The 25,578-nt window shown below is 45.7% G+C and overlaps 1 protein-coding gene across 7 annotated transcripts in view; it reads right to left on the reverse strand.

The window, feature by feature from the left end:
• Nucleotides 1–25,578, reverse strand: part of otofa (otoferlin a) — a 140,563-nt gene that overhangs the window by 78,411 nt on the left and 36,574 nt on the right. For all 7 annotated transcript variants that reach the window (XM_015947369.3, XM_070543378.1, XM_015947365.3 and 4 more), the window contains exon 4: nt 971–1,070. In XM_015947369.3, coding sequence (XP_015802855.3) covers nt 971–1,070 — 100 coding nt within the window. The remainder of the gene's footprint in view (nt 1–970; nt 1,071–25,578) is intronic.

Below are 25,578 nucleotides of genomic sequence, written 5' to 3' on the forward strand. Positions count from 1 at the left end.
ATTTACTCAGTTTTTATTTGCCAACATGTGCATTTTATATCATATATTTATGTTGTCCTGAAGGTTGTAGACTAAATATTATTGCTTTATTGCGCTCAATCCTCCTTTTAGATTGAGTGAGGAACCGTTCCTGTAGAAAGTAACTAAGGCTGGGAAGACATTTCAACATTTAGGTTAAGGTGTTAAAAAGACGACGAGATCAGTTTCACTTTTGGGTTTTTTACAGTAATTAATGACGGACTCTAGGGGGTGCTAAGAGCAAGTTAAAACTTCCAAGTGTGCCTTTAATTTTTCAAGCGTCTGCACTTTATTTCCTCTCAGCACGTTCCTTACATGGGCCAATGTTTAAAATATTTACGTGGTGAATTTAAAAAAAGAGACCATGCTTTGCTTAAAATTGGATTAATGGGCAATCTATCAATCTGTTTCCCTCGCAGTGAATCGTTTTTGGTTAGAGGTGCAATAACAAACTGCAGAGTGACCAACAAACTGCATGTGGCCTGATATTCTGAGGTTGCTTGTGTGTGAATCACTTTCCAAACATCCTGTCAGTTCATTCCTCCAATAATGTAATTGCTACACGTGCACTAACATTGTAGTGATCATTTTATTGTGCAAAACAAGCTATTTTAGCACAATGAGCCTAATTTTCTGATATGCAGAACTGTCTACCGCAAGATCTTTTTCAGCATTCTCAGGCTCTTTCCAGACAGATAAAATGCAGTATTAATAAGAGGAGGGTTTTCTGACAACACAGGAAATCACAGAAAATAAAATGACTAATGGTCAATTTGAAAATAAACTCTTTATAAAGCCAACTGCTGTTTGTTCCTTCGGTCATCAGAGTCATCTTTTGTAATGAAGGTTAATGATGCATGTGGCTGCACAATTTGGCAGAAAGTAACTGCTGCAGCACTCTGCCAGGTTTTTAACTTTTTATTCAACTGCTTGAATAATTGTGAGAGTTCACCTTTATGGAGGTGTTGTTGTCATCAATGAGCGTGTCAGTCAGCTCCAGATGTCCCTCTTCAGCCACCTTCTGCAGCACCATGCAGAAGGTCCCAATCAGTCTGCAGGAAGATGCATAAAAAAGGGACAATGAATGTAAACAGAAAAGGTTACATGGGGTTATAGGTATTTATAGCGTTGTTTTAGGTCTTACTGAGTCACTGTCACATTGCTTCTTCCTTCTTAGTTACACTAATATATAAGGGAAGCTGTGTTTCTGCTCACCGGAGGCATCTTTTCTCCACCGAGTTTCATTTTTCGCAGTGTGGAGGTGAGTGAGTTACAAACAGATGGTGCTATAATGAATGGAGACACACTGAGAAGCTGTTTTTATCCCCACCTCACTTTACTGTCAAGAGCCCACCTGGAGCGGGTACTCCATGCTTTTGTAATTTCTAGGCTTGATTACTGCAACTCTCTATATGCAGGGTTGTGTCAGTCATCACTGCGTCGCCTACAGGTTGTGCAGAACAGCGCAGCCAGGTTCCTGACTGGGACCAGGAAACGGGACCACATCAGTCCGGTTCTGGCCTCCCTGCACTGGCTTCCGGTTTGCTATCGTTCACACTTCAGACTCCTCGTCTTTGTTTTTAATTTCTTCCAGGGTGGTGCTCCCCCCTATCTAGCCACGCTCCTGAACAGACACTCCCCATCACGCGCTCTGCGCTCCTCTGACCAAGGCCTGCTCATTGTCCCTCGTTCTAGGTGTCGTACTCGTGGGGACAGGGCTTTCTCAGTCCCAGCACCGTCACTCTGGTACCAGTTGCCACCCTCAGTTAGGCTGTCCCCATCTCTGCCAGTCTTCAAGAGTCGCCTAAAAACCCACCTTCTCCGCTTGGCCTTTCCTGAATGTATTTGAGTTAGGCCGTCATTTATGTTGATTTTATCTCACAGTTTTCATTGGTTCACTTTTTCCCTTGTTATACACATTTGTCTTCTACTAGAATGTTTCACCTTTTTTTGTAATTTGTAATCTGTAATTTGAATTGCTTTTATTTTCCGATTTATTCACTTTATTTAACTTTGTACTGTACCATGTTCAGCGCCTTGGGCTTCCTGACAGGGTTGCGGATGGCGCTTTATAAATAAAGCTTTGATTGATTGATTACAGAAAATCACACCTCAAATCAATGCATCTAGTGGCTGCAGAACACACAGAAACACACTCAGAGGTGTCGTTTACATTGCTTCAGATAGGCTTAGTTGATTTAACTTAAGACATGAGAGCATAATATAAGAATTTTGTTTGTTTTTGTGTTTGGTGATCCAGAATGAGTAATCTGGTAGCTATTGTTATCATCATGTATAACAGATGAATTATGTAGGGGGAGGAGCCAGAAGGTTGGACTCCTCGTTCTACTAATGAAATAGATTAATCTAATCATAGACCCTAATAATTTAGGAGTAGGTTTCCTCATGAGTGCAGTCTCATCAAATTTTTCATAAAGTCTACTTAAAAGTGGAGAACTCAGAAGGAGAAGTAACAATTTTTATATGGCACCTTGCCAGATAAAAATCACAAGGTGCTTCACAAGAACACAAAGTGTAAAAATAAATGATGATTAAAATCATGATGTTTAAAAATAAGTATAAATAAATAAATATAAAAATAAAAAATACATAAATTCATATATGAGTCATATATATATATATATATATATATATATATATATATATATTTTTTTTTTTTTTTGGGAAGACGGGAGCGATTGGAGGGCGACCCGCACCCATGGAAAGCACTGCCTGGGTGGAGACCTCACAGACTGGGACGTTACTCGAGGTGAATCGTAAGCTGGACAATGTCCTAGCTGTGTTACCGGTGTTAGTGCACAAAATGGATGTCATCTCAAAGAGGGTCACCGGACGGTGTGGAGATGTTTAAAACCTAAATTGGCTTCACTGAGGGACTGGAATGACCAGTTACAGACTGAAGGCAGAGAGGAAAATTATCTCTGCCTGACCCAAACAAAGTCTTGTTATCCAAATCTGACGCCAAGGCAGCCTTCGAGATGCCAACAACAACAACAACCCCCACGAAGGAAGGAATGCAGACAGATGCTGTGAAAAACCCGACCCCCCCCCCCCCCCCCCCCCCCCCGTTTTCTGATTGTGGACTTCTGCCTAGCAAGGTCATCACCCTGCAGGGTCAATGTGCTCTGCGTTCCTCCCAAGATCTCCCTCCCACCTGTGGTCTACAGTGGTTGAGCGCCGTCCATGCCGTACATGGCTGCTCTCGCTGGGGGAAACAGGATCCCAGCCCCCCCTGCCTTCCTATTGTGATGTTGTGTTGTGTTATCTGTTGCTTATCTGTTGAGGTGTTGTTTTTTTCGCAGAGCAAAGCTGCCCTCCTGGGGGGAGAGTAGCTGTGAAATGCCTTTTTTTCCCTCCTCCTGAATCCATTCCTCATGTTATCATTTTCTCTCTCTATTAAGGTAGCGCGACTCGGTTGCGAATGACCACAGTCACCAATTCTTGTCATGTGTCTTGCCCAGTGTGTCTGATCTTTGAATTGTATGTACTGAAACTCTAATTTCTCTTCCCTGGGACAAATAAAGCTTTTCATTTTCCTTTTCTTTTTTTTTCATATGATTTTAAAACATTTGTACAAAATGTGTTTGTACCTGCACTGATCTGCTCTGATTGGTACCTACTCTGTCTCGTCTATAGCAGCTGCAGCTGTTTCTATTGCCACTTTATATCATTATTTTATCATGATTATATTCTTACTTCCTATATGTTCTTATCTCATTTTATCTTCCTTTTATTGCACCCGCAGCAAGTTTCTAATGTTGTGATTCTTGCACATATGGCAATAAAACCCTTCTGAATCTGAATCTGATCTGATTCTGATTTTGAATCTGATCCTGATTAAGAATCTTATTCTGATCTGATTCTGATTCTGGTTCTGGTTCTGATCTGATTCTTATTCTGATTCTGATTCTGATCTGATTCTGATTTTGAATCTGATTCTGATCTGATTCTGATCTGATCTGATGTGATTCTAATTCTGATTTTGATTCTAGACAAGACATCTGTTTGAGTGTTACCAGATGCCTAATTCTGCAAATGTTTGATCCTGCAGACTCAAGTCACATCCTGGTAGGTCACAGAGGGCAGGGAAGGGGGCGAAGCACACAAATCTCTTGTTTTATTATCATAAACTTTTCATACATCTACAGAAGTAAACAGTAACATTTAAAGTTTTACGTTGATAATAAAATTGAATTAATCCAGCTTTTCTCTGAGGACACGCTGCCGTCTCTGCAGGGACAGTGGGAAGAAACTCAGTCCAGTCTCCATTCAAGCAGCCAATTAGAGCTGGTGAATAATTTAAAGAGTTTCCTTCGTGACAGCACATTGTTTGGAGAGCAATCGGTCTCACATCAAAAATGTGTGCATCTGTCAGCGCGGAGCCACGGCCATGCGCCGTTTCCACCATAACAACCGTTGACCTCCGATAACACGATGTGAGAATAAAGCTGCGTTTCCTGTTTCACCCGATGCATGCATGCTATACATATTAGCAATAATGGAGCCATGTTGGAACAAATAACAGTGGCTGGACAAGAGTAGTGACAATCAGATCAGATTGCACACAAAATACAACCTGCACCTGAGTATGAAAAACATTTTTCAGAGACAAACAAAGACAGGAAGTGTGTTATCAGAGAGTTTGTTGCTGTCCCCTCCCTATCCTCTGCTGCCTTTGCCTACATTTGTTATTCCTCTGAAGGCAGAGGCGGTGAAGTCCACCCACTGTAAAAAGTGAAGATATACGATGTAGCACGGCTTTGATAATGAGCCAAATTTCAATCCAGAGCTTGACTTTGAATCCAAGTTTTTCTTTCTTGTGTAAGTGAATTCCCCTAGGCCCTCAAGCGCAGACAGATCCTTTTTCTGTGAAGATGTTCTTCTGTCAGGCTTCTCGATGCAGAACTCCACGCTCAACTTTACAGCTTTTACAGCTCAAGAAAGAATCATGGAGGAAGAAACTGTTTTTCTCTTTTTTTGTGCAGAGCAGAGTCACTGCAGCAAAAACTACTTCCTGTATCGGGTTGGGTTATTGAAATGCTCCATCAGTGCCTTTCAGTCATTGTAACAAGCTGTGAATAATTCACCTGAGTGAGGCCTATCATGTTCTTTTTAGCATTTCAAAGGGGCGACATTCATTATTGACAAACAATTTACTTTCATCCGCTGTATAATTCAGAGATCCTTTCCTTTTTTAATCTGTATTTTCATCCTTTGCAGTTGTTTTTAAGCAAATCGAGGTTGCAGCAGAACATCTGACTAACTTCAGACGAGGTGAGAGCAACTTTGAAATGCAAAAAAGGAAAATTCTCCACAGCTGCTGGCGACTCAGTGTGGGATTGGACCTTTTCACGTGTGTAATGTTGTGAGAGGAAGCACAAAAAAAGGACCAATCAGAACCTTGGCTTGCAACCTTGGCTGCAATCAATACACCAATGTTTTTCTTCATGCAAACACAGTCTGATGCATAATAGGATTCCTCAACCAGAAAAAGTTATGAAGCCGGGGCTTGTGGTGCCACTCATAAACACTTATTTTAATCGTAGTACAGTGGTTCGGTTCAGTCGCTCTAGCTATGCCTCGAGCCTACAGGCGGAGTGATGCTCAGTCTTCAGCATGGGACAAAAGGACTCATGAACAAACGTACGGTCTGACCCAGGTATTAAATTTAGTCCAGCTCAATTGCACATTAATATATTCCAGCATCAACTCAGTTTTAAAGATTAAATTAGAACAGCTGATGGAGCTTACACATTTTATTGGACTGCTCTTTATAAATTAGTCAGAACTGTGTATTTTATTTCATGTATGCGTAAATGACTGCTTGCTAAAGTAAGTTTATGGGCAATAGATCAACTTGAACAAAAGTGCTGAATGTTAAAGGTGTGGGAAACTCATATAATCAATACATTTGCAGTGGAATGAAGGCCTTGCAAGCCATACTCGGGGCAAAAAAAGCCCAGATACATCAGCATCAACACAAACAAGTCTGCCACATCAGAGGAAAGATTCACATGGTAGGATTCATTGCTTTATTTCCTGATAATTGGAGATCTCTCCTCTGATTGGATAACAGCAACGCGGCTCTACCACTGACTCAATTTGCTCTGTGATGCGGATGTTTTATCTCCACAAATAACACAAGCCTGGAGGAGCTTCTGCTGTGTGGGTGAGTTGCTAATGCTAACAATAGCCTTCCCTGTCACAAGCCAGTTTGGGTTAGTCCAAGCAACCACCTGAATTAGATCTGTCAAGCCTTTCAAATCCCAGCAATTCAACATCTTTACTCCATCAGAAGCTAATGCAGGAGATAGCTGTAGGAGACTAGTTTCACGTTCAGCTTGCATGAGTGTTCTATTATAAACAGAAATAATCAATAAAAATGTTTTTTCAGTGTTCCAGACCTTTAAAAAAAGCACTTAAAGATACTAAACTTGTGTTTGAAAAAGATTTCTCCACCTAACGTGTCGTTTAGACTTGTTATGCAGTCAGGTCAGCTTATTTCAGGTGATACTTTTAGATTCAGTCATGCTTGCAACTCTTAATCCTTTCACAGCTTTTCACTATTTGACCCAATGGATGTTAGGGAAAAGGTTAATTAAAAACCATGTGTGCAAAAAGCTCTCTAATGTGATGTTTTTAGGGTTTTGTGTGATTTATTGTTGTGCAAGAGAGTGATGTGAGACGGTGTTGTCGTAAGATGTGTTCCCCTGTTACAAGCAGTCAAGCAGGATCTGACATTTGAACCGAGAAACACTCACTTGCTCATTTTCTGAGCCGCTTTCACTCACTAGGGTCACAGGAAGCTGGTGTCTAACATCTGCAGACGTTAGGTGGGATGCGGAGGACATGGACATGTCTCCAGTCCATCTCAGGGTCACACAGAGATCAACAACCATTCACACACATTCATAGGGACAGTTTAAGGTCTCCAGTTAAACTAATATGCATGTTTTTAGTCTGTGGGAGGAAACTGGAGTGACCAGAGAAAACACAAGCTCCATGTAAAAAGGCCACAGCCAGGATTCAAACCTGAAACCTTCTTGCTGCAAGGCAACAATGCGACTAACTGCACCTCCATGCAGCCACTGAAATACAACAAATGGGGTGGTTAATGAGTGCAAACAGGTGAGTACATCACAGATTAGTGCCACGTGTGACAGAAGTCAGAAAAAACGGCTGCAGGTGAGATTTGTGACAACATTTAATCAAAAAAAAAAAAACAGGAAACCATAACTCGCTTTATAACCACTGAGATTCCTCAATAAATGTGTTATGTTGTGTTTCTTTGTATTTAAGGCCGATTAATGTGTTTTTAGAACGCCTGGATCGCTGAAACAACAGTGGAGTAACATTTAGATGATTTGCATTTGCTGCAGCTTTCATCCTGTCAATGATCTCACATTACTACTTTACAGATCTCAAAGGAGAGATCCTAACTTCATCTCCCACCTCTGAGTTCATCTCAGCCTCAAAACACACACACACACACACACACACACACACACGTGTTATAATATAAATCATATCTCTAAGCAAGTGGGAGGAAAACTAATTAAAGATGTTATAAGTACCGTTACATCCCAGAAACCCATAATGCATCACTGCCTACTTTGTGTTTTGGTAACATGATCACGCTTGCGGTTGGTGGGCGTGGCACGCCGGCCTCGTGGCGTGCTGGTACTTAACGTGATGAAGCAGATCAGTTGTCGTCGTAGTGATGTGACATGTGGACATATAGAGCAGGTGTGAGAACAACACCAGTTGTGACTCGCCTTGAATTATTTATCCTTATCTTATATATCTTATATATGTGTGTGTGTCAGGTTGTGCTCACGTTTTTGTTCTCGCACACAGGAGCGGTTCTGCATGTGTGCATGGAAACACTCAGCATGTTACACTCAGTTCATGATATTTGGATTTCCTTTTAGATCTTGAGTTTTGCAAAAATGTCTCTCAATTCTTCACAGTGACTGTTTCAAATTGTACTTTTTTTCTTATCAGAGATGGTGTGTGTGTGAGCACACGTGTGTGCGCGTGTGTGTGAGGGGGGTGCTGATGCTGTTTCATGGTTGATGAAACATCCAGGCCAGCAAGACGAAATGTGATTAAATAGGTGTGTTCTTTTTACATCACACTCAAAAGTAAGCAGCAGTAAAGTTTAGTGCAGCTGTAGTTGCTTCCATCTCTCCTGTTTTACATTTACATTTTCTTTGTATTCCGTTTCATGACACTTTTTCAAAGTTCTTAACCATAAAATTGAAAGGTAAATCCACTTTTTTGCACATATTCATTTGTTTTGCCCCTATTTGCATAATTTGAATGAATGAATGAATGAATGAATCAATCAATCAGTCAAATCAAATCAAAGATACTTTATTAATCCCAAAGGGAAATTAGAGTTTCAGTACACACAGTTCAGAGATAATTCAATTCAATTCAATTCAAGTTTATTTATATAGCGCCAAATCACGACAAGAGTCGTCTCAAGGCATTTCACATAATAAACATTCCAATTCACAGTTCATTAAGCCAATCAGAAATAATGTTTCCTATATAAGGAACCCAGCAAATTGCATCAAGTCACTGACTAGTGTCAGTGACTATACAGCAATCCTCATACTAAGCAAGCATGCAGCGACAGTGGAGAGGAAAACTCCCTCTTAACAGAAAGAAACCTCCAGAGAATCCTGGCTCAGTATAAGCAGCCATCCTCCACGACTCACTGGGGATCGAGAAGACAGAGCACACACACACACACACACACACACACACACACACACACACACACACACACACACACACACACACACACACACACACACACACACACACACAAGTAATGTGTCTATAGTTATATTGTGATGTCTTAGTAAATATTGTATTTGGTGAAAGATAAACTTTATTGTATTTATCCTAGTGGATCTATAATTAAACGGATAAACTAGTAGTAGCACATCAAAAGTCAATGAAAACAAAAAGTTATTATCAGGAGAGAGAGAATGTATTAGTGGTTAGCAGCAGTGTGCTAGTCGATGGCCCCCTCCATGAGGCCACCACAGCTCAGCAGAACGTCATTGTAGCTTCTTCTGGGGAGAAAAACACTTACAGAGAAAATAAAGTTAACAGCTGAAATTGCACAAAATAGTACAGTTAAAGAGCAGACTGTAGAATAAAGCAGTAGAGTGTGAAAAGTGGTCAGTGTGTCCTCCAGCAGTCTAAGCCTATAGCAGCATAACTATAACTCTGGATAATCTATCCTATTTAGATGTAGGCATGTTGGAGGCAGGGCAAGGGAGAGCCGTCTTTACCGACTGTACATTCCACCTCCCTGTAATCCCCCACTTGTCCAGATTTAGGCTAACATCAGATTTTAACTAGGCCCTATCAAATAAAAATGTTTTAAGCCTAGTCTTAAAAGTAGACAAAGTGTCTGCCTCACGGACTAAAGCTGGGAGCTGGTTCCACAGGAGAGGAGACTGATAACTAAAAGATCTGCCTCCCATCCTAAGTTTAGATATTCTTGGAACCACCAGTAGACCTGCAGTCTGAGAGCGAAGTGCTCGGTTAGGAACATATGGAACAATCAGATTACTGATGTATGATGGACCTTGATTATTAAGAGCTTTATATGTGAGAAGAAGGATCTTAAAATCTATTCTGAATTTAACAGGTAGCCAATGTAGGGAAGCTAAGACAGGAGAGATATGATCTCTCTTTTTAATTCTCATCATATAGATATAGATAAGGCATACATGGGCAAGACACATGACAAGAATTGGTGACTGTCGTCATTCACAACCCCGAGTCGCGCTACCGTAATAGAGATAAGAGGGTAACATGAGGATTGGTTCAAGTGGAGGGAAAAAAAGGCACTTCAGAGCTACCCTCCACATGGAGGGCAGCTTTGCTCTGCAAAAAAACACCTCAGACAGATATGCAACAGACGTCAGACAACACATCATAAGTGTCCACTAGGTGGGGTGGTGAGTTGGGACCCCTTCAGTTCCTGCAGCCACGATAAGCAGTGCATGTCACCTCAGTGGGGGGGGGGCATTTAGGGTTGGAGGGTTGCAGTGACCCTGGAACATTTCAGCGGCCTTCCCGCAGTCCTGCCCGGGCTGGGAAAGAAGACAGAGTTGAGTTGCCATGGCGACGGCACATTCCATATATCTTCTGGGGGGGGGGGGGGGGGGGGGGGGGGGGGAGTTTTCGTTGTAGCCTTGCAGGCTCAAGGATGCCAGATTCCAATTAGAAATTGTTTTGGGGGCAGACAGAGATAATTTCCTCTCTGTCTTACAGTTTGTTGGTCCTCAGCCTCTCAAAATCCCAATAATGGACGTTAATCTATCCCAATCCGTGCTGATTCGTCCACTCTCTCCTTGATGGCATCCATCTTTTGTGCCAATGAATGAATCTCTGCCAAAGTTCCAAGCTTACGATTCATCTCGACAATTATGTGAGTCTGTGAATTCACAGCGCGGTGCAATCCATCTCTGAGCTCCGGGATCAGGCCAATATTCCTCCACAGCTTGTTAATTTTCCGGTAAGCCAGGAAGCCTCCAAGGCCAATGAGCAGGAAACCTGACACCAACACCACGAATATCCACACGTCTTCAGAGTCCTCCACAGACCGCTGAGATAGACAGACAGGTCAAGTTCCACTGTTTCCAGGAGTCCATGACGTGTCCAACTGGGTCTGTCCCGGCAGGGCATCCGGGAGCCCCTTCTCATTGTTGAAAAATTTTTTTATTAATCACGTTGAGAGACCAACTGACGAGATCCATTTTTGTGAATTTCAGTTTCCAGAAAAAATGCAGAAGCAGCCGTGCACCCTGCTCACACAGACAGACAAAGGCCTTGAGGATAAGATATGGAGGAGAGGAGAAGAAAAGCGTCTGCACCCTCCAAGAGCCGGAAGAAGAATCTTTATTTCAGACCAACATTAAACATTTATATACATTACATTTTGTATATATTAATATATAAATGAAGTCTGAATTTAAGTCTTTTTATGACCATTTTGATCTTAGTAGGACAATTTTGGTTCTCATTGTCTTAAATTGATTGCTTAACTCGCTTCAGTTTGGCTGATTTGCAGTTTTATGTTTGTGGGAATCGCTTTGTCAAAGTCAAAGTCGTTTTTATTGTCATTTCTACCACATGTGCAGGACATACAGAGAAACGAAATTGAGTTTCAGTGCACACAATTCAGAGATCAGACATACATGGGTAAGACACATGACAAGAATTGGTGACTGCGGTCATTCGCAACATGAGTCGCGCTACCCTAATAGATAGATGAAAAGGGTGTTACATGAGGATAATTGGGGGTAAGGTAAAAAAAAAAAGGCATAGCAGAGTTAGACCCAGTGGGGAGTAACTCCATTACACAAAAAAACTCCTTGACATAGAAGCAGAAACAGCACAAATACAAACATCAGAGTCCGATGGGGAGGCGGGGATGGGCGGGATCCTGAAGCCTCCAATGGGAGCTGCCGGTACGGCGCATCAACCAGCTGCAGACCAACAGGTGGGAGGGAGAGATAAGGAACAGAGAGCACATTGAGTTTCCCGCAGGTCGCTGACCTCAGCAGAAGTCACAGTCTGAAGGCCGGGGGGTGAAGGTCGGGACACAGCATCTGTCAGCATTTCTCCTTTCGTGGGGGAGTGTTGAGCAGCCTTGAGAGGCTGTCTTGGCGTCAGATAAGGGATAAACATGGCTTTGTTTGGGGCAGGCAGAGATAATTTTCCTCTCCGCCTTGGAGTCTATAAGTGGTCATTCATGTCCATCAGTGAGCCAATTTTACATTACTAAACATCCCCACATCGTCCGGCGACCCTTTCCGAGATGATATCCATTTTGCGTACTAATACAGGCAACGCCGCAAGGACATTATCCAGCTTACGGTTCACCTCGAGTAACGTCCCAGTCTGTGAGGTCACCGCATGAGCGGCACATTCCATGGGCGCGGGTCGCACTCCAATCGCTCCCGTCTTCCCAAATTTCCAGAAAACCAGATATCCTCCTACTCCAATCAGAAGAAATCCAGTGATCATCAGGCCGAACGTCCACAAATCTTCCACGTCCTCGATGGACAACTGATAAAGGCACACGATTCGCCAGACCTCCCAAGAATCGAGTGCATATCCCGCTGCGACTGTCCCCTCGGGACAGGTGGGAGCCCCCTTCTCCGTTCTCATCATAGAAAAAATTTTATCTACCGCGTTGAATGACCAGTTAATTAGGTCCATATTTCCAAAAAAAGAGTAGTGGTTTCAGGAGAAATGCAGAGAAGTGCTCTGTAGGCTGACAGGACAAGAGCCTTGGGGAAACAGATAAGGGAGCTGAGAAAAAGCGTCTGTACTCTCTGAAGGCTGGAAAAATAATGCGTTTGTGTTTAATTACGGCCATTTTCTGTCTAATACAGAAAATGTAGTGTCTGTCACGGTCTGGGTTTTTTCCTCCTGCCTTTTGCTATGTGGTTTTGAGTCTCCTTCTGCAGGTGGGCGTGTTTGGAGGTGGCCAAACTGCAGATCATCAGCTCATCAGTCGGCCAGGGAGTATTTAAGCAGCTGAGAGACACCATCACTACGCTGGATGATTACTCTACCTGGACAAACCCTCCACTCCCAGCTCTGACTGGCAGAATTCTGGAGAACTTCTACAATTGCTCGTCTCTCAGTCCCTACCTGGCCAATTCCACCTCCAGTAGCCCACCGATACTCACCTGGATCTGCACCATCTTCATGCTCAGCTCCTACTTCCAACTCTGGATCTCTGCTCCTAGAAAGCTTCATCGACCCAGACCGGACCAACTTCCCCCATCGAGCTATTTCCTCTCAGACTGTAAGTTCTCAAAAGATCACTAAAATCTCCTGTTGCCCTTTTCGAGCTGGATCTAACCTCCATCTGTCTGCAGATTCCCGCACCCGACCCCTGTTGAAGATCTCAGCCACATTTATGCTGTTCCCTTGGTTTCTCCATTAATAAATTGTTGGTTAAAAACTTTCACCGTAGTCTGCGCTGATTCTGTATGTCGTGGGTTAGACACTTACCTCACAACATGACCATGTCCCTCAATGTTTACGTTGCTTTTTAATTGTTTTTTTTTTAAGTTCATTTCAAATCAAATGTTTTCATTACATGCATTCAGATATTTTTTGTTTTTTTGCCTCATCTTGATCATTTTATAACTATTTTCTTTGTGCTTCTACCTATTTTTATAAATATTTTTGCACCATGTGGACAGGTGCTGCATCTGCGTCTTTAATTTTATTTTACCTCCCAATACATATACAAAAGCCTCTCCCTAATCCTGATATATTTAAAATCTGAATTTCTGCCGAGTTTGCATCTCCCACCACACAACTGGTATTTTTAGAGGGAAGCCGAGATAGCAGCCTTTCTGTATACTAAAATTAAAAACAAGAAAAGACATTTTACTGTTCAACTTTATTCCTTAACCCATGAGTCTTTGCATGAAAAATCTTACCAAAGACCATCAGACCAGTGCGGACACCCTGTCACCTCCTTTGAAAATAATTATGCTCACTGCTTTATACATATTCGTGATAAAATTTACTTGTGTCAGAAAATCAACAGTCATCTGTCTTGGACTGTCTGAGCCCTTTAATAATAACCATATGAGGTGATGACATGTCATTCCTGCTGGTTACTTTTTCACTCCTTCACACAACAAATCCACAACAACAGTCCGGCTGACTGATTAGAGCCACTTTGATGTAAAACTGACACAACATCTGCCTGCACACCTGACACAAGCTTCTTAGTTCTCATTTGACTTTGTGAATGGAAGAAAAATGAGTCACCTTCTACAGTACACACATTCAAAACAACTGCAATCACACTTGGCAGGTGTGATTCCCCCCCCCCCCCCCCCCCACTAAAATACAACAACATCAGTACAAATGCATGAACTAACACTGACATGCACACAGTGACAAGCAGCTCTAATGAATGCAAGGGACAGTGTAATGTTGCCCCAGTCGGGACCATTAACTGCATATAAGACACATCAATCAGCCTGACGTGAAAAAAGCGGCAGCTGTAACCATCTGATTGGGGTTGTTTAGGACTCAGGGTGCCTGACTCAAAAGGCAACAACATGTAGACAAATAAAACAAAAAGCTCAATAATCTTCAAATTGAAAAACTTTTAAATACACTAATGTGAGATGTTGCATGGCCTCTGTTAACCCTCAGGAGGCAGGCGTTGCAGATTTGCAACAGTTAAAACCTACCTACCTGGTTACTCCACACACGTATTTCATGAGCATTTTTTAACTCAGAAGCACCCCTAAAGGCCTTAGTTGTTCGTCCTTTTATCAAAACTTATTTTGAGCCTGAGAGGGTTAAGAGTCTGACATTCTCCAGCTCCTCCTGGAGCATCTCAGGGTTTTCAATTCAATTCAAGTTTATTTATATAGCGCCAAATCACGACGAGAGTCATCTCAAGGCACTTCACATAATAAACATTCCAATTCAGGTCAGTTCATTAAGCCAATCAGAAAAAAGTTTCCTGTATAAGGAACCCAGCAAATTGCATCAAGTCACTGACTGGATGTCAGTGACTTTACAGCAATCTTCATACTAAGCAAGCATCTGGCAACAGTGGAGAGGATAACTCCCTTCTAACAGTGGAGAAACCTCCAGAGGATCCGGGCTCAGTATAAACAGCCATCCTCCACGACTTTTCCAGGCCAGAGAGGACATATAATCCCTCCTATCAAGTTCTAGGTCTGCTCTGGCATCTCCTTCAACTGCAACATGCCTGGAGAACCTCCAGCATCCTATCCCAATTCCAGAGCCACCTCAGCTGAAATACTTTGATGAGGAAGAGCTTAGAATGAAACCATCTGACTTTGGCTTTTTGAACGTCAAGCTAGAGCTCTTTATCTGCTTTACAGCTGTTGGCTGTTGTTGGGGTTATTAGGAGCGAACAATTCGTAAGCTTTAACTTACTTTTGGATTCTTCAATAAATTCTGTAAATATGGAACTATTTACTGATTTATTAATTAATTAAGATATTCTTAGATATCTTCGGGGCACCACCCTTTAATTAGAAAGGGAAATGAATCCAAAACTCTTATCAGTCTTTCTTGAAGTTCGTAGAATCCTCGGAGCAGAGACTTCTCTTCGACACAACAAAGCTACTGGACACAAAAATCTGAATTTTATAACATTTAATTAACAATTTGTCAAATGAATAAACAGTGGAATAGATGAATAATAACCGTGTGATATGATTGAAGATGGATGTGTTTGCATGTGATGGAGGATGTATGAATGGGGTCCTTTGTTCTCACAAAGGAGTAGTGTGTGTGTGTGTGTGTGTGTGTGTGTGTGTGTGTGTGCGTGTGTATGGATTCAAAATGGAGTCTTGAATACAAGATGGCTGACCCCTTTGTCTGGCTAAAGTGTGGGTGGCAACTTGCACTTTAACTTCCAAAGCACTTAGAATCAGTAGTAACTTAACCTTAAATCACTCAAAACATTTCAAAAGATCATGAAACAACACAAAAGATTAATCACAAATTAATATCTTTTAGTTTCAGCCTGGCCATGACAGAAACCATTTTAAGATACCAAACAATGATCAATAAGCAGTTTATTCTATCAAAATGACCCGACGGACGTGTTTGGGACGAAAGAGGAAAACACGAAGCTACTTTTTAAGCAATAGCGCGGTTTTATTGCTTATTCTGGACTATAGAGGAAACGGGAGAAGAAAAGGAGAGAAAAAAATGAGTTTTCTGATCACCAAAGCAGCAAGGCATCCCCCGCTGTTATGACTTGACGGTTCTCCGTTTTTCTCCGCAGTTTCCAGCGTCATCCGTCGGTTTGATGCTTTCTCCGTTGTTTGGCGTTCACGAGTGTTTCTCCACGGGCTGGACAGAGACAGCAAAGTTTCTTTCTGTGCTGAGTTATAACTTACAGCGTGCTTGATGGAGTTGTTGCTTTCCTCCGCAGTTCTGTGTCCTCAAACATCAGCTGGAGGGGAGCAGAAACGAGCAGATCTGATGGGCTTGCAGTTTAGTTTCCAGCAGTTCCGTGGGCTCAACTTGGCACTTAGAGCTTCCGCGTGCTCAAGTTGTCGGAGCGTTGACAAGCGTGTCCTTACCGCCAGGTATCCTGGGCAAAAGAACGAGGTTTCTTTGTCTCTGCTGAAGATTTATGGTCTTAGTTTGCGGGAAAAGCTCCACGGCTTCCCGCACATGCGCAGAACGTGTTTCTGGTACTAGGCAGTGACGTCATCACAATGCTTCCGTGTGCAAAGCATCATGGGAAATGAAGTTTCTTGGCGCTGATGTGATTATTTGCTTTTCAGAGCAATTTAAGCACAGTCATTTTGGGGAAAATCACTGCATAGTAATTTCCTCATGAGGTCAGACCCTCAACATTCCCCCTTTTGGTTTCGGGGATCGCGCCCAAAGCTCGATCGTCGGAAGCACAGATGGGTTTGTTCCTCATGAACGTAGGTCGACTTGATTGTCGGAAGCACAGGTGGGTTTGTCCCTTAGGACGTTGGTCTCCTTGGACGCCTTTGTCTTTGGTCTTTGTCTTGGATCCTGGCGCCTTTGGTCTTTGATCCTGGTCAGGCACAAAGAGGATAGGAAACGGGATAGTCCCCAACGCGCATAACGAGAAGAAGCCACTCACGCAGGTGGTACGCAATGATGATGTCGTCCATGCGAGAGGTAGTAGTGTAGAAGGAGGAAGGTCGGTGGGCGGTTAACTCCACGAGTGGACACAAAGGCATCTCACCGCCGGCCATACAGTTCAGTTTATGGAGCACGCGGTGATGTACGAGGTCCATAGTTCGCAAACGCGCATTGACCTATGTGGTCCCAAGATTCCCCCCTTTTTGGTCCAAAGGGTGGATCAGGACAGTCTTTGGGCTAAAACAAGGACCATAAAACTAAGAGGTACTACAATGTGCTGGTGTGTCAGACAGAGTCATTGACAGACTGAGCTGGGCCGGCACATAACCACTAGTCAATATGTGACCAAGTAAGAAACAAAAATACAGAAAACCCCCCAAAAAAAAACATGTAACATATAACATCCAAGAAAATTCATAGCAACCTTGAGGTCTCATAAAATACATTCTTAGGTCATACATTCAGTGTGTAGCTTATAAAGAATGTGACATAATGCAACACTCAGATAAAAATGTGAGGTAGACTAAATTGAGAACTACTCTTAGGTTTACAGAATAACAAAGAAAATGTTGCTCACCCCCTTTAGACAGGTGTGGTACATTCACGCTTGGAGTCTCCCCGAACGCGGTTACGAGGCACACCGTAGGTGAGCAAGTGCATCTTATCTTGGAGTTTATTAACACGCCTGTAGGCGGAATAAGCTATCACGGCCGTGATGAGCCATTCCATCCCCAGGGCGACCAATGTGCAGATTAAAGTCGTATAATCTGTGTCAATGTAGCGTCTTGGGCGTCAAAGTAAGTTCACGCGGGTTTTGTGTGAACTTAGCAAATTTGGTTCCTTCAATCAGTAATTGTTGGTCAATTTCTAAATCGAAGGCAAAGTTACAACCCCGGAAAGCGTCCATGATCTCAATCTCTGAGTCATGCTGTTCGAGGTTGAGGTGATGGAGTGTCAGGTTTCTAGTTCAAAGTGGAAATGCCTACCGTCCTTTCAAATACCAATGTTCAGCATCGACTTAAACCTATAGATGTGAGGTGTCACAATTATGGGAACATGTAACAGGAAACCGAGTTCTAATTTTCTGCATCAACGTGAATGGGAATTGCACTACCTAGGCTGTACGCTAGGTGGATTTGTGAAAGGTGCACAGTAGAGGGGTAGCAGCTGTCAAGCTAACTTTGAGCAGGTCCAGTGGTACCAAGTACGGGGAAATACGACTTTCAACCAAGCTGTCCAGCGTGGAACTTACTTCCCTGAGCAGGTCCTGCATCAAATCTCTCACCACTCGTGTGTACACAATATCCTGATGTATGGTTTCAGACAAAGTCTTGATTGCACGTAGAGATTCATTAATCAGAGCCTAGTATAAGTACCAGAGTACTCTGTAAGGTTTTAGTAGGTACATCCTGTTAGCGGTCTAGGAAGGAGTTTCTCTTGGTTAGTGAAAGTGACGGCGGGGGGGGGGCCTGGTTCTTTGTCGGTTAGTACATGTTAGTGGGTTAAACGTGCACTTTCCCCCCCTTTCCATTTCCATGCATAGAACTATGTCGAGACTACGTCTACCTCCTGCGGGGAGTCTGGTCTCTGTACCCGCGGGGATGGTTTGACGTAGGGTTTGATTTGGTTTGCATGCACCCATTTGTAGACAGGCTCCTGTCTCGCTTTGGTGATGCGTAACCTGTATGCAACTGGAGAGAGTTTTGCCACGATCTCAAATGGTCCTGACCAGCGGGGCAGGAACTTCTTAGCTTTGCGTGCCGGTTGGGCGAACCGAAAGTAGAATACTTTGTCACCCACCTCGTATTCGCGGCTGGTTGTCTTTTGGTCGTAGTAGGCCTTAGCGCCTTCTACGTTGGTCTCCAGTTTCTTCTGAGCGTGCGCGAACGTAGCTCTGAGGTGTGTTTTCAAGTCTGCCACATACTGATGAGCGGTATAGGCAGTGGCAACACTGACATCCTCTGGGTGATACAGGAGGTGCAGTGGTAGAGTCATCAGTCTGCCGGTCATCATCTCAAAGGGCGTAACCCCCGTGGATCGCTGTGGAGTGGACCGTATGGCCATCAGGACCAGAGGGAGCTTGACGTCCCAGTCCTTCCCAGTGGAGCAGACGTACTTTTTGAGCATAGAGACGACCGTGCGGTTCATCCGTTCGACCTGTCCGGATGACTGTGGGTGATAGGGAAGGTGGAATCTCACTTCCACTCCCAGAAGTTCAAACAGGGACGTCATTACACTGGATGTGAAATGAGTTCCTCGGTCAGAGTCAATGCAGAGTGGAAGTCCCCATCGACTGAAAACGTGGTTAATCAGCAGTACAGCGGTTGTGACGGCTGTATCGTGTGGCGCTGGAAGGCACTCAACCCACTTTGTGAAACTGCAAGTTACAGTTAGCATATATTTGTTTCCTCTTGCCGATTTGGGAACCGGTCCAACCCAGTCGATCTGCAGGTGGGACCAAGGGAAGGTTATTCCCCTGCGTTGCAGTGGTGCTCTAGCAAGCGGCTGGGAGGGTTGAAACTGGGCACAGATGAGGCAGCCTTGGACATAGCTGTGTACGTCCTTGGACATCGACGGCCAATATGCTACTTCTGTCAGTGACGCGAGGGTAGCTTTTGCTCCGCGGTGACCTCCAACCGGAGTGTCGTGGGCGTAGGCAAGCATCACTCCTCTGTGGTCGAGTGGAACAACCCAGCGCGGCGGGCTGTGATCGTCACGCATGTAAACTAACAAATCGTTTTGTAGTTTCAGGTGCGTGAGTTGACGATGCAGGTTTACCAAATCTTGGCTTGCACCAATAGGTGGTGATGGTTGTTTAGACATCGGGCCCTTTTGGAGAAGCTCGCGGATGAGCTTCAGGTCAGGATCTTGTTCCTGCATGGTGACTAAGTCCGCGTCCTGTGGTTGTCTGCCTAGAAACACGGGTACCTCAACGGTCCGAGGTTCGTCTGCCTGTTTAGCATGGCGACGAGTAATCGCGCAGACCTTGTGAACGGCCTTGGGTGGAAGCCACTCGTCTTTGAATTCCCAGCAGGTTCCCTGGTCAGCACCGAGCTTAGCAAGGCGGTCAGCTTCGTCATTACCATCTTTCTCTGGACCTAGGGTCCTGGAGTGACCTTTGACCTTTTTCCAGTAGACCATTATGCCTTTCTCAGTGGTGAGCAGATCACACGCTAGGAATAACTCCGAGTGTTTCACGTGTCTGTTCCTGGCGTTTTTCATGTGGTTCTCCTTCCACATGGGGAAGTGAGAGATGAAGCTGTGTCTAGCGTAGTTTGAATCAGAGCAAAGGACGATTTGAGTGATGTCCAAGGCTGCCGCCTGCTGGAGGGTTATCAACACTGCAGCAATTTCGGCGTACTGACTAGACTTTTGGCCCAACCGGTAGTGATTTGGTTGCTTAGTGTCACAGTCCACCCAAACGACTCCAACCCCGGCACGGAGCTGGCCTTCGTGAAGGTAGGCACATCCATCAGTGTAAACTTTCGGAAGCCCTTGGCAAACATTCTCATCAAAGTAGCGATGATTGGATGCGGTTGGGTAGACTGCGGCAGGTGTGTCCAGGGGGCCCATGACGGAGTCAGAGTCACAGTGCTGGCAGCCTGCTAGCCCTTGTCCTAGCGCTAGCTTGGTGTTCTGACCATACTTGACCTCAATGTTGTATCCTTGGAGCACCATCATCCACGTCGCAATGCGGCTGTTTGACACTCTTCCTTCGCGCAGACGCTGGCTGTTTAGGAAGGTGACAGGCTGATGACACGTTTCAATGATCACTTTCTGTCCACCGATGTAACTACGAAAGTGTTCGACGGCCCAGACTGTAGAGAGGAGAGCTCTCTTGCAGTCTGAGAACTGGAGTTCCACCTTGCTCAGAGGCTTGCTGGCGTATGCCACAACTCTCATGTCCTGATCGTGTTTCTGCTTCAAAGCAGCGCTCAGGCAGTGAGAGGAGAAAGTAGCCTCTATGTAGAACTCTTTATCCTTGTCTGGGTAAGCCAGACAGGGTGCGGACGCCAACTTCTGTTTTAGGAACTGGAAGGAGAGTTCTTGGGGTCTGTCCCACACGAAAGGTGTGTCGTTCCGAAGCAGCTCAGTGAGGGGCCTCGCTGTTTCAGCGTACTCCTCAATGAACTGTCTGGAGTAGTTGCAGACTCCGAGGAAGCTCCTGAGTTCAGTCAGATTAGCTGGGGCTTTGATGTCCTGAATGGCCCTAATGCGTCCCGCTTGGGGCTCGACTCCATTAGGGCCCACCAGCAGTCCAACATACTCCACTTTGGTTCGACACCACTGTCCCTTGAGAATCACCAATTTAGCTCCGGCGTCAGCGAGCTGTTGCAGCACGTGACGGAGTTCGGCCAGGTGCTCCTCGAAGGTTCGACTCCTCATCAAGATGTCATCGACATATATGAGGTTCCCTCTGGAAGCAGCATCTGACATGGCTTTGTGGAGGAAGATGTTGAACTCTGCAGGTGAGTTAGAGTAGCCAAAGGGGCAGCGGTTCCAAGTATATTGGCGATTTCCAAAGGAGAAAGCCAGTTTATACTGGTCCGCCGGCTCAACCTTCATGGTCCAGAAGCCGTTGGCTACGTCAACCGTAGAGAAGAAACGAGCATCTCTGACTCTGGCTAGCTCTTGATCTAAATGGATCATAGGCCACCTGGAGAGAGGTACCTGTTTGTTCAGTGCACGATAGTCTATGGTGAGACGCCATTTCCCAGTCGGTTTCAGAACCGGCCAGATGGGAGAGTTGTAAGTGGAGTTACACTCTCTGATGATGTTTTTCTCCTTCAGCTGATTGAGGATCTCCTGGATCGACTCATAAGCAGCGAGGGGAATCTTGTACTGACGTACATAAGTAGGAGGGGCATTCGGGTTCGTCGGAATGCGAACCGTGTGCAGGTTTGTGAGTCCACAGTCCAGGGAGTCCCTGGATAAGACGGACTGAAACTCATAGAACAGGCTTCTAAGCGCTGCTCTCTGCTCCTCTGACTCCAGCGCATCCGCTTTGTCAAGCTGCTGGCTGACTTCGGCCTCGAAGCCGTCATAAGGTTCAGAGGAGGAGGGTCTCTGGTGTTCCGGGCTTTCAACCGGTGACTCAGAGGGTTGAGTATTTATCGCAAAAACCGCTAGACACTGACCGCCGTCAGTATCTAAGGTTGCACTGCAAATGGGTTCCTCAGGAAGGGCTTCATGCCGCTTGATGGTAATCATTTGTGAGGGGAAAGTACTGAATGTGTCTGCACCAACCTGTCTGTCGTTCAAGAACAACGGAAGTTGTCCGATCACGGGGACTGAAAGTTCGAAGTCATGGAATGAGCTATCTATCAGCATGCCCAAGGGCTTTCCTGCCGGCATGTGGATAGGACTCTGGGTCGGATTTTCGACCAACAAGTACGCAGAACGATTGTTCAGCTCCAAGAGTGGCGTGCCACAGACGGCTAAGTTGAGCTCCAAGAAGTGTGGTGATGGCTGGAAGAAGGCCTGTGTGCCTGGCAGCTTCTGATGCTTCATCAGGTTCAGACGAACAGGCACTCCTTTGACCTGTGGGGGCAGAACCGTGCTGGCCTCAACCACTGCACGGCAGGCCTGTGGAATGGTCTGACCGGACAGCAAGTGTTCAGGGCCTTCTGAGCGAGGCTCAGAGGAAGGTGTGGCCCGGGCCCAAAGGACTTGATTGCAAGTGTCCAGCTGGGCACCGAGTCGAACCAGCAGATCTGCTCCAATGAGTGCAGGTGGATCAAGCTGTGGTATGATGCTGAATGTATGTGTGAGCTGTCTTGCTCCAAGTTGGATAGTCAGAGAGCAGACCTCTGGCGCTTTCAGGAGCCTCTGCGGCCAAGTAGGTGACAAGAGCCGATGGCTACGTGTCACACTGACCAGAAGGGGGTCCTTCTGACGCAGGTGTTCAAACGTCTGCTGGCTGATGGCTGACTTTTCAGACCAAAGAGCAAGGCGAGCATCTGAGATGTGGGTGCAGTTGATGGTAAGACCACCAACTATGTGTGGTGCATATGGCTGCAGGCTGACGTTCTTCAGCGAGCAGAGAAAAGATGAATGTGTGCGGAGAGGAGTTCCAGGAGCGGTTTCATGCCTTTGCAGGCGGTCATCGTCTGTGGGAGCCGTAGGGAGGGGCATGACCTTGGAACAAGGGTTTTGCGGCTCACTTATGCTGACCTCAAGAATGGAGGATGGTCGGCTGCTATCTGGGTTCCAGGGCTTAGGTGTGTCCACCTGGGCCCACAGTTGACCCTTCTGGCAGTCGATGAGGGGAGCTAGACGTTCAAGCAGGTCCTGACCAATGAGAAGTGGTTCAGTGTCTAGCTGGCAGACATAAAACGGGTGAACCAGAGTCATGTCTTGGAAGGTGATGTCCAGCCACGCCCGGTGAGTGATACACTCCCGGGTCTGGGTGTAGCTGGTGATTTTCAGGTCACAGGGCTCTACCTGGACTGGTTTCCCGAACGACCGCATGGTGTCAGACACGCGATGGAACAATGTGGAGCACATCAGGGTGATTTCTGAGCCGGTATCCAGCAGAGCATCAACCTGTATGCATCCACCTATGTTGGTGTTACAGTACAAACGGCGAGCATGATCATGGTTTGTTAAGTCACCAAGGAACTTCAGAAATTTAGTATCAGATTTCTCTGGGGGGTAGATTTCAGGAGACTCCTGTGATCTACCAGTAGTGTTCCCCCAGCTGATCAGGTAGGTCCTGGCCACGCTGGGGGGTTGAGCCACGCCTAGTCATGCTGACGTTGGCTCTGGGTCTGGCTTCTTAGAAGACGACTTTGGTGTAAGGGTTTCTTCTGCAGATCTCAGCTGTTCCTTCTGTTTAGCTAGGAACTGCTGAAACATCTCCTGGACGTCGGCTTTGGTCAGAAACTCATCTGCGGACTCGCATCCGGGACCTACCTGTGGGCGGCGCTCCTTAAACCTTCCATTGTTCCGACCTGCCTGCCGTTGGTTTTGGTTGGGCCACTTCCTGTCTGATTGTCCAGACCTAGGTGGCCAATCAGCACCCCCCTTCCCCTGTTGAGGAGATTGGGACTGCTCTCGCGGTTTAGCAGGTCTAGGTTTAGCAGATTTTGGCTTAGTGGGTGGAGCTTCTGTGCCTTCAAGCTCCAAACGCGGCTCGGCGTCGGGAGCTAGGTGCATGACGCGGTGATGTGCGTCAGGCTTTTGGGGCTTTCCGCCGGCTTCCCAAGCCTGTTGAGCGTATCTCCTAATCTCCTGAGTTGTCAGTTTTTTCATCCGACAATACATTGAGACTTCGGAGCGAACACACTCGTGCAGGTTGTGAATGAAAAGGGATCTGAAGGCAGGGTCTTCCTCGAGCCCAGGGCCGTTTCGACCTTGGAAATAAGCACTTTTGAGTCTGCGATAATACTCTCTGGGGGGTTCGTTCCTCCCGTGTTTGATGGAGAAGGCCCCCATTGTAGCTGACGCGGAGTCTGCATACGTGGCGTATTCATCCCTCAACGCTCGGCAGAGCGAGGAGTACCGATCTCGAATGTCAGATGGTAGAGTTTCCATGAAACCATGCACCGTTCTAGATGTAGTTTTCCAAATTAGCTTGAGCTTTTCCCTTGAAGAGGGTGCTGGAAGATCAAGCAGACAACGTTCTATCTCCCTGAGATAATCGTCAACATTGGATTCATTGGTGTTAGGATCAAAGCGTTCTATGTCTTTAGCTAGCGATTCAATTTGACGTACACGGAGCCCTGACTCACGGTACGGCGCGTCATCCTCTGACTCTGACCCACGGTCTGTCTCAGAGGGCGCTGGATATCGCTGGTGTGCTCTGGGCTCCCAATGTTGACTCCTGGGGCCCAAATCGGGGTCCGGCATGTTGTGGCGGGCTGCTGGCACGTCACGTGGGTGTCCTGGGAGATCCTCCTCCCGGGGCACGTCTGCGTAGTGCAGCCTGCGTCTTTCAACTGGGGCATCTGCGTAATACGCTTTGTCCGGGTACGGACTGGCGTATGATGCTTTGTCCTGCAGCTGGTTATCGGCATGCCGAATACCGGAGTAGCTAGGATGGGTGGATGGTGGAGGTGCAGGTTGGGCTTGTGCATAACCCCAGCCGGCACCTTGCACCCTTCGTGGACTGGGGGAGCGGTCTAAATAGAGGTGCCGCTCAGCTGGTCGACTTCTCACTGATTGAGAAGGCCGTGAAGATGAGGGTGGTGGTCCAACCTGGGGTTCGAGGGCGAATTGCCCTCGGCCCCTAGGTGGTCCTGAATGCCCTATAGTGTGTGTAGGGAACGGGGCCGAAGGTTGGGACAGATAAGCTTCATCTCTCCCCTGCGGCGTGCGTCCGTCCAGAGAGTCATGGTGTTTCCCCCCTTCCCACTGTCTGTTGTCATCAGCAGAGGGGGGCGGGGTCTCCTCCCCATCTTCCCCAGAATCGGTGCGGGTGTCGTCTTCCTCGATCAGCCTTCCATTTCGCTGTTTTTCAGCTAGCATACTCTGGAGGTTCATGATCTCTCGATCATGTTGGAGTTCTCTCTGATAGAGGATCAAGGCTAACTTAGCTAAGTGAACCTGGATTGGTTTTGTACCATCCGGGTTTTCTATTTGATCAATTACAGCTTCTAGCTCGTCGCTACGCTGTTCTTCAGTGAAATCCCTAGAAGGGTAGTCGGGTTCTCGAGCAACCGCGACCAGTTTGGACAATATTTGTCCAGAAAGTAGGCCAGGTTCATAGTCGTGGGCCGCAGCGCCACCTGGTTGCTGGGAGTTGGTCAGTTCACTACTCTGTCCCTCCATTTTAACAACCGAACCAAAAATAGCCTAGTAGAGCTTCTGCAGATAGCTCAAGCTGCACCTTTTGGGCAGCAACTGCTAGCT

This window comes from Nothobranchius furzeri, chromosome 2 (assembly GCF_043380555.1).
Source record: "Nothobranchius furzeri strain GRZ-AD chromosome 2, NfurGRZ-RIMD1, whole genome shotgun sequence".
Lineage (NCBI taxonomy): Eukaryota > Metazoa > Chordata > Actinopteri > Cyprinodontiformes > Nothobranchiidae > Nothobranchius > Nothobranchius furzeri.